The sequence below is a fragment of the Homarus americanus genome, unplaced genomic scaffold (assembly GCF_018991925.1).
Source record: "Homarus americanus isolate GMGI-L3 unplaced genomic scaffold, GMGI_Hamer_2.0 scaffold13846, whole genome shotgun sequence".
Classification (NCBI taxonomy): Eukaryota; Metazoa; Arthropoda; class Malacostraca; order Decapoda; family Nephropidae; genus Homarus; species Homarus americanus.
The window spans coordinates 619,762-630,325 of record NW_024757805.1 but is presented as its reverse complement, the minus strand read 5'-3'; the positions used below and the strand labels follow the sequence as shown (position 1 = coordinate 630,325).

The following is a 10,564-nucleotide window of genomic DNA, read 5'->3' as shown; positions in this document are numbered from 1 at the left end:
AAAACACGTCACTCGCTCGGGGTAACTCATCAGTTTCACACATGTTTTGTGGACGGTGGAGCGTAATATGGATAAAAGTGTTGAACAACTAGCTGTGCTATTGTGACCATGACATTGCCTCCCACATATTTTTCATAATGTCACACGAGGTAACTGCGCCAATCAAAAGGTAACTTTCCAATAAATAAAGGAGCCAATGTCAGGAAGTGTACGATAATTTTGATAAAGAAACAATAATTTTGAGGATCCAGCACGAAAATTCACACCTGAAACTAGCAACACGATGCAGTCTTCTTCCCAATGGAAGACATGTAGCTCAAAAAATCTGTCGGGTTCAGCTCCATCGAAAATTAGTGGTCTTATGAGCTAGAAACACCGCTATTTTACGAACACGGAAGTATCGTACCACATTGTGAAAAATGCCAGCCAATCTATTGGTGAATTTTTGTGAAGAAACGTTTAAGATAATTTGGTAAATTTGGGTGCCTTAAATGCAAATTGTGATAATCCATTTAAATTAGGGCTAGAATTTCACTTGTTGCCACTATACGAAATCGAAGTTGAAACTATGTTTTTCCGGTGATTTTTTATGTGTTATGAACGAATTTGACCTTCATTCCTGGTGCAAATCAATAGTTTCTGAGATTAGCCCCCCTTCCCCCCCCCCCCTCCTATCTCAAAATCTAAAGAGTCCCTGTGAGACTTTGTGAGTCCACATGAGTCCACCGCATCATAACAAACGAGGAGGTATGGTGGCCAAACTGGAACACCTTACCCAAGTTAGCACCAGTCACCATATAGTGTTGTCATTCAGATTTAAATGTTACCTAGTTCAAGATAAGGCCAGGCCAAGGTGCATATATTACAAGGGAAATTATAACTGGATGAGGGAAGAGATGAGGGGTATCCACTGGCCTGACTCATTAAGACACAAGAACGCAGACACTACGCTGAATATCATAACTAGTAAAATGACCCATTTGATCGATAAATATATACCCAAGACCAAACCCAATGCCTCTAGGAATACGAGGGGATCCCTACACATGAACTACGCGGCGGTCGACAAAGTTAAGAAGAAAACTCAGAAATGCAAGACGTGGGTTGGGTCAAACGATGAACAAGACAGGAGGATGTATGCAAAAGCCAGAAACCAAGCAAAGGCAGAGTGTAGAAGGGCTGAAAAGGAGATCCAGAGGCTGGTTGCAAGCGAGGTCAAGTCAAACCCAAAGGCGTTTTACCGCGATGCAAAGTAGGAGTATCAGACATGAGGCTTGAAGATGGTAGTTACGCAGATTCTGACCAGGATAAAGCTGAGGCATTAAACAGCTTCTTTTCCTTGGTGTTTACAAGAGAGGATGCGATTAACCTTCCTGAGTTTGAGGACAGACGGTTCGACACAGCACTTACCCACATTGTGTTCACAGAAGAGAGTATTAGATAAAAACTATCAAAGCTAAAGGTCCATAAGAGTCCCGGCCCTGACATGGTGCATCTCAGAGTACTAAGAGAGTTGTGCAACGAGCTTGCCGAACCCCTGAAGATCCTGTTCTGTAAATGCCTGGATGAACAAAAGGTCCCCAGTGATTGGAAAATGGCTTATGTGAGTACTATCTTTAAGAAGGGCGATTGTCACTCCACGAACAACTATAGACCGGTGAGCCTGACCAGCATAATATGTAAAGTACTTGAGAGTATTATTAGAGATGCCGCGATGGAACATCCACTACGAAACAACCTTGTAAAGGATTGCCAACACGGTTTTATGCCGGGGCGCTCCTGCTTAACACAATTGTTCAAGGTATTGGATATTTGGACCCAGAGACAACGGGTGTAAAAAGACCTGCCTTGTTTCTCGGTAAACGGAAATAAAGTCACAGGAAGAAATGTAACATGACTTATACACATTGACAACACAACACAATATATATATATATATATATATATATATATATATATATATATATATATATATATATATATATGTAAGTAGGTATATAAAATATATATAAATATATATATATATATATAGTTATAGTGAGAGTATGGCGGCGGTATATATATATATATATATATATATATATATATATATACACCAGATATATATGTTAAATAATATAGTTATCCCGCCAAAACGGCATCTATTGTTTTCTATGAATACTGCCTTAGTGGTTTAGTTACGTTGGTCACCGCTAGATGGTGCAGCGAACGGCAGCACTGGAAAATACACGCTAGTTAAAGGGAGTTGAGCCTCCTTACTTTACCTTCCTTGTACACAAGACAACATTGTGGTTGCAGGGTGAAGTCGTGGGATGGCTTGGGTCCAGTGAACTCATCTTAATGAAGGAGTCAAAAGAAGTACAGCCTAGAAAAAATAATCCTGTTAATAAGGTGAGCATGCCAACATATTTAACTTGTAACGATCTTAGAGAGTGAGGCATTTACCTGTCTGGAGTACTGACCACCTCATCTGATCCTCAAGGTGTGCTAGACTCGGTTAATTGAAAATTCCAAAGGAGGGCCACCAGACTGGTGCCTACACTAGGGCACCTCAGTTATCCAGAGAGATTAGAACGCCTGTAACTGCCTAGCTTATGTTATAGACGGGCGAGGGAAGACCTAATTGAAGTTTATGAACATCTCAGGAGGCACTAATTAGTGTGTCCATACCTTGCTGTCCTCAGTGTTTGGTACGAGAATGTTTTTTTTTTTTTGTGTATGTGTTTTACTCGAATCTGGGTTAATTTTTACTTTGGGACATGAGTCCCTAGGGGTTGACCAATATATTTTTCCAGTGTATTTTGGTGTGTTTTAAACGAATCTGACCTTCATTGTTGACGGAAATTGCTGGTTTTTGCCCCCAAAAGAAAATAATAATGGGGAGAGACTGGGAAATCGGGGTTTTTGAGCGGTGGAGAAAACGAAAAGGAGTCATCTAACCTAACCCCTAGCCCGGACCCCTGGTAAGCCTAGCTTAAACTAACCTAAATGTTTCAGTAGTTTAAAACTTTGGGGCGCTCCATGTCCAAAAGTACAATACCTTAGAAGTGGAAGGACCAGGGATACGTAAGAATTGGATAGAATGATCTTCTTTCTCGTAAAACTCTGCAATAAACTTAAAATAATCGTAGGAGCACAAATGACAACCAACCTCCACCGCGGCCATTGTAAGACTGGTCAATTAAATTAAAATTGTACCCAGGCTGCTTCCTTTGAAAAAAATCAAATGTGATTGGTCTAAAAAAATTTGCGTCATGATATCGATACATTATTGGTCACGACTGGATGACGTCGGTCAATATTGTGCATGCACGATGCGCCGATAATATTTCTTCACAGAGACAAAGACTGAAAACTACGTAAAATCAATTACATGGTAAATTCAAATGTGTCTCTAATATCCTTTTCTGCCTGGTATAAATGGGGTTCAAAATGCTCAGAATAGGGAGATCTAAATGTTTCAGTAGCTTATAACTTTCGGGCAAGCTATGTCCTAAAATAAAAAATACCTGAATCTGACCTTCATTACTTGTGCAAATTAGTGGTTTTTGTAAAAAAAAAATTAAATAAATAAATAAATAAATAAATAAATAAATAAAAATTTTGTTATTGCAGTTTCATACAATACTCAGCCGACTGTTTTAACCATCCCCAACCCTTAGATCTCCTTATTTGGAGTATTTCTAGCCCCATATCAACCAGGGGGGGCAAAGAATAATGTCAGAAATGAACTTAAAATTTGTTTATACTTTTATTTTGGGTGTGGGGGGAGGGGTAACTCTAGAACTGGTACTTTCCCCCCAGAAATATAGGATTTTTGGGGGGGGAGGGTGGGGTGGTATGACCATGATGAGAGAAGTGTTTTCCCTCACCCCTCAGCTCTTTTTTTTTCTCTCTCTCTCCAAGACCCACTTACATCCCTGAGTCATCACTTTAAGATTTTGTATTTGGTGTACATTACGTAACTTTACTACATTAAGACTTCTTTTAATAATATTTATCTTCACAACAGATATTTTCACTTAAATATCATTAAAGAAGGTTGAAGAGGAAACGTGATTTTGTTTCAAAAACCATATACCTGTACGGTAATCTAGTTTAAATCCAATTCTGTTTCATTATGAGTATTGTAATGTTTTTAACTTTTTTTCCACAGGACATTCATAGTCATGCAGAGAAGACAGAAAAAACAGATGAATAAGCCAGGATTAATAATGCAAACCAGTGACATCAATGGTAAGAGTCAATAATTTTTTCTATAATTTATGCTTTATATACGTTAATGCTGTAGTTTCAAAATATTATAAAAAAATATATACATTATTAAAATCACAAAGTGTATCAAAACTGTCATGACAGTCAGTGTAAACTAAGATGGTTGAAAACCAAAGTTAGGTTAGGTATGGGTGCCTAGGTTTTAAACACAAATATGAGAGTTAACCTTTATGTTATATATAATCAGAAGTGGGAAATTCCACCTGTTACGACCCTAGGGTAGATCGTTACATAAACACAAATCACTTAAGCCTTTCAAATATACCAGTATTTATTAATGTTATTAATCCCAAGTTCTCCCAACAAAGGTCTAGTTAACAGGTCAAAACTTAAACAAGTCAATAAAAATATGAACATTTATTAACTTATTCCCACCACCACATATGTACATAAAATAAAATAAATAACAATAATAATACAACAAGTGGCTAAGTAAGGTACTGAAGTTCCATCAAGATCACACAAAATCAGTGCCTCATCTGAGGCATTTGTGGTATAATACAGTAGGTTAGGTTGGTGACCGTCATGAGGTTTTCTGAGAAATTTTACTTACAATAATGACATTAGAAATGCTAAGAAACAAATATTTTTAACCCATCTAGCAATGTGTAAAATGTACCATATACAGTATCTAGTAATACTATACAACATAAGAGATATTTGATGAATGTTTTAGCAGTGTACAGTACATGATAATGTTTTGTTACTTCCATTTACCAACAAAATTGGTTGCTCGAAGTGGGCAGGGCTTTGGAGAAGAGGGAGAATATGGGGTAAAATACCATAAAGAACACCAAAGAAACCTTTAAAAACTTTACCTATTTTATAAAAATTCTGAAACTTACTGACTTCCCTTATTCTTGTTTTCGGTGTTTCCTGTGTTGTTGTAATTTTCAGTGTTCAGAGAAGGAGGAATGTCGAGGTGATCACAAGTGCACCCTGCGAGGTCTAATTTTGTTATGACATGATTGGCTTACGTCTCCTACTCAGTTATGTATCAGTCGCAGTGATTGGCCAAGACGAAACATACCACTGCCACCTGTCTGCATTTTAAGAACTAATGCCAGAGCTCGTATGACCACCACAACTAAGTTATGAACCGTTAGCATAGCGTTCTTACGGTAGTTCGTATGGACTTCGGATCTCCCGGCATTTACGATCTTCGTATCTCAGCAGTGTTAGTGAATCTGGGCCCAGTACAGTATTGCACAATACAAATTATACATGAAAACAACAGCTGTAGAGGGAACAACATTGTACAATGGCTGCAGAATATGAACTAAGCCTGCAAGTTACGCAAACAACTATTGGAGACATTTTCTCCTACTTTTTCCAGTAAATGCACAGGTTTTCAGCCTTGGAAATCGTTCCCAAGCCCAGAACAGAGAGGTTTGGAGTCGATTGTTTTTTTCGGATAATTCGCCTGATTTTCACCCTCAAACTCGTTCCCATGCCCGCATTGGAGAGAGTTTTCCCAGATTTTTCCTGCTCAATTTCAATTCTGGTTACTGGAGAGTTACAGGGACAGGGGATCCTTGCTAATGGGAAGAATACTGTACAGTGACCTCTCGGTTAACGAACTCAATCCGTTCCAGAAGGTCGTTCGTTAACCAAAAAGTTCGTTAACCGAAACCATTGTTTCAATGGGTTTTTGGGTAATTGGTTCCAGCTCACCGAAAATTTCCTAAATTCAACAAAAATGGTAGAAAAGTTCACTTACTTTGAGGTGTGTATGTAGAAGGCTCCTGGATGATGATGATGGGATTTAGAATGGGGGTGGAGGAGAAGGAAGAAGAGAAGGCATTGGGGTGGAAGAGAAGTCACCCCCATGGCGCCATTTCACCCATAAAATTTTAGTTCTCTTGGTGTAATTCAAGATTATTTTCTTTAAATCAACACTGCACTGCATTATATATTGTCAATATGTATAATATATTTCAAAATGACCAATAATTTGCTTGGAAACACAGAAAAAAAGCGTTTAGTTGAAGAGAGTCTCACGCAAGATGTTACCTCCAGTGAAAACAGAGAGAGACTAACGCCTGTTTGCTGTTTTAAGAGGCTGGATGCCGCGCATTAAACTAGTCACTTAACCTTCAATTATATCCAATAATTGTTAAAATGACTAAAATATTGAATATTAAACTTTTAAAATAATTGAATAGTATAAACTTCTTGGTATTTACTAAAATAGTAAGGAATTTAAGCCCTAGAACCGATTAATGTATTGGCGGACTGATACTAAAGCTGGTTGCCCGGTCAGTGCAAACGAAAACATGTTGAGGTCGGTTCGTAAGAAATTCGTTAACCGAATTTTTGTTCGTTAACCGAATTGAAGATCCTTATGGAAGGCAGTTCATTAACCGAAATTTCGTTAACCGAGGCGTTCGTTAAACGAGGGGTCACTGTACTGGTGTTTTATTTGACTAATGCCAGATGCTTTTGTTCACCACAGAGACGGCACCCCCCCCACCCATCCTATACACACGCACAAGCACACACAGGTTGCTAATAAACTCCAGTGACCCATTCACTGTGGGGACTCCAATTTTAACATTTGATTTGGCAAATGCCAGGTTGAGTTTTTTATATATATATATATATATATATATATATATATATATATATATATAGTTATTATTATTGTTATATATATATATATATATATGTATATATATATATATATATATATATATATATATATATATGCTATTATGCTATATATATATATATATATGTTATATATATATGTTGAGTTATTAGTTATTATTGTTAATATATTATTACATATATACATATATATATTATTATATATATATATATATATATGTTATTATTATTATTGTTGTTGTTGTTATTATTATTACATTGTTGCTGTTGTTGTTATTATTACAGTTATTTATATATATATATATATATATATATATATATATATATATATATATATGTTGGTATATATATGGCAGTGTTGTTGTTAGTATATATGTATATATATATATATATATGGTATATATATATATATATGTTAAGTTATGTTACATACAAGTGTTACATAAGTTGTTGTTAAGGCAGGCATGTTGTTGTGTTGTTACAAGGCTAAGTTACAAGGTTATTACATAAGCAGCATACAGTTAAGAAGCACATGTTGGCTATTGTTGGCTAGCTGGCTAGCTGTTAGCTAAGGCTGGCATATTACATGTTGGCTATTGTTGGCTGCATCAGTCCACCCCATCACACACCAATTAACCCACATCAGCCTAAAATGCACAATAATAATAATAATAATAATAATAATAATAATAATAATAATAAATAATAGTCATAATAATTCATAATAAATAAATTTTATGATAAAACAAACAAAAATTAAATAATAAAATAGTGATGATAATAATACAGTAACTGTAATAATAATAATATTAATAATAAAGAACTATAAATACAAAAATGCAAAAAAAGATCAAAAGTGAGAAACGATATATGTATGTTGTGTTGTCAATGGTAAGAGAAACAATTGCAACTCTCAATTGCGTGTAAATGAAGCAGAAAGTCAGATCAGCAACCTGGGACTTGGTCACAATTTTCTTGATGCCATATGGCAGCAGGGTCTACCATTAGACAATACATTATGCTTCCAATATCTTCCCAGGCAGTAGTACCTCCCTGTTTGGTAGCTCAGAGAGACCTCCATACACAATAAGTTAAAAATGGCATCTTAGGAGTTATTTTAGTATACTATATAGATGATTATTTTTCTTAGGATTGCTTTTTCAGTTCCTGTACAAGGGGTATATGGAAATCAGTGGGGGAAAAAAATTTGAGTTACAGAAAACTTTTCAGGAACATGACCTTCTGTAACTCAAGGAATGACAGTGCAGTGTAGTACTGTATTTATTTATGCATATCAAGTTTGGAGGCTTATATAAGTTTTATTGGCAACCTTTGACAAGCTCTGTATTTGGATCTGTGTTTAATTTAATTTACCATTTCACCACTTATCAGCTTATTATATATATATATATATATATATATATATATATATATATATATATATATATATATATATATATATATATATATATATGTATATATATATATATATATATATATATATATATATATATATATATATATATATATATATACATATATAGTATTATTGTTGTTATATATATATATATATATATATATATATATATATATATATATATATATATATATATATATATGGGCAGTGGCAACTTAGTACCTCTGGACCCCAGTTAGTAAGCGATATGAACACATTAGAACCAGAGGCTCAGAGCCCAACCATAAACAGAAGCAGTCACCAGTTATACTGGACAGCGGCAACTTGGCCCCCTTATAATCAGCCTTGTAAAAAAGCTTATTTATCACCATGTTCATCAGTGTCTAATAGTTCACATCCATGTATTTATTGAACAATCACTTTCTTTCCCATTTACTCTTACTGTTGCCTTTCTGTTTTCATAGAATGCTTTTACTGCAAATAATAGCCTTCCTCTCACCCCATACATTTGTAATACCTCCCACAGCACTTTTCTGCTCATCCTATCATTGTCATTTTCCAAATCTACTGTAATTTTTTATTTTTTTAGATAATGTCTTAAGCCATTTGGTTTAAACCATTGGTTTAAATTGGTCAAACACGACCTTGAGAAAACTGCAATGTTTGCTTGACTGTTAATTTTTTTGTTTTGACTGACTTCATGAATGTGTAATATTAGTTGTATTTTATTTTTAACAGGTCAGAACGTCAGTGTATTTAGGTTGGCAGTACGTGCCCTCATCTCTGCGATAGGTGAGCATCGCTGGGATGATGCGTTTAAGCTATTACCTTGTGTCGTCTTTCGAATGGCAAGAGATGTGCCTTTTGATTTTTTTTGGAGGGTATGTACCACTGTGTTTCTGTAAATTGATGATTTATATAGAATCTAAGATGTAGCGACATGTTTATATTCACAGGGTCCTTTACATGTCTTGAAATTTATTGACATTTAATGGAAAATATTATTACTTTACCCACAGTAATTAGTTTTTTATCTTAGTTATGGCTATTATAACTCAAGCCTAGAGTAATGTATGAGGAAATACTAATGTCTTCATGAAATTAAAGCAAGTGTGTGTGTGCATGTGCATTCATATTACATATTGACTTACCACGATGTTTGACAGATTACAGATGTAGTAACCCGAAATGCTACTGGGGTTTCTGTGTGTCTAAGAAAGCAGTTACTAAGAGATTTGTGCCTTATGAAAGTGAGAGCACATGAAGTGGTGCTTGATTCTTTATCCCAGGACCTTCAAACAGCAAATGATTCTGACATTGATGATTTAATAGAGGTAAGTGTAGAATTCTGAACTGATATACTGTAGTTAGATTTAACCCATTACTCCAATACTCGTATACTGCATGAAGCTCTGCCATTGCATGGAGGGTTTAGACCGGGTAACTCCAAACTAAAGTACCCAGGTTTAATCTGAAAATGAACTGCCTCGAGGCTGGAAGCCTGTTTAGCTTTGTGCTGTACAGGTCACTATTTACTTTATTTACCGAAGTGCGACGGTTGAGTGGATACAGCGATTGCGTTTTGTTCCATGGCTCTGTAGTTCCATTCCAAGCAGTACTGGCCATGCTACCTCCTTGTGTACCAAAGACTTACTATACTGTACGGTGTTCTATATCCATACTCTTCCTAATGAGCAGTCATTCCTATGGGACCCACTTTCACACTTTACCTAATGGCCACCCACTATTTTTGATTCCACAGCTTGCAGTAGACTATTCCATTGGTCTACCACCCTCTGTGTGAAGCAGAGTTGTAAAAAAGTGCTGAGCTTTGTTACTTAAGTAATTGTATTGTTACAATGGCAAAATGTTACTCAAGTAACATTTTGCAATGTAACTAAGCCTCTCTCAGTCCCTGTTAATTCAGTTGCCTCTGAAGATCTCTTGAATAAAGCCAAAGGCTAAGGTGCTCCAGTGTAGTTAGTTGATCGAGAGGTAGCAATGAACTACACACGTGGTGGCAGCAGGACACAGACCGAGCGGATGTAAACAAACCCGACGCATCAAGCGACGTGTGGCACGTTTGGTGTAGAATTTAATGAAATCACGCTCGAATTAGGGAAATAGTTTGGTAAATTGAGTGAAAATAACGGAAATTTCTATTTCGCGGAAAGGGATGGCTCAAATTAGTTCGTCAAGTGGAGAAAATACTGTAGTTATATCGTCTTAAGTTGGTAGTGCATGATAACTTAAAGAAATGGC

General features: G+C 35.9%; 1 protein-coding gene across 2 annotated transcripts in view; it reads left to right on the top strand.

The window, feature by feature from the left end:
* The first annotated feature begins 2,281 nt into the window (after positions 1-2,281).
* Positions 2,282-10,564, top strand: part of LOC121857813 — a 44,538-nt gene continuing 36,255 nt past the window's right edge. For both annotated transcript variants that reach the window (XM_042354056.1, XM_042354055.1), the window contains exons 1-4: positions 2,282-2,391; positions 4,157-4,236; positions 9,041-9,183; positions 9,469-9,636. In XM_042354056.1, the coding sequence (XP_042209990.1) occupies positions 4,170-4,236; positions 9,041-9,183; positions 9,469-9,636 (378 nt within the window). In that variant the 5' untranslated portion in view covers positions 2,282-2,391; positions 4,157-4,169. The remainder of the gene's footprint in view (positions 2,392-4,156; positions 4,237-9,040; positions 9,184-9,468; positions 9,637-10,564) is intronic.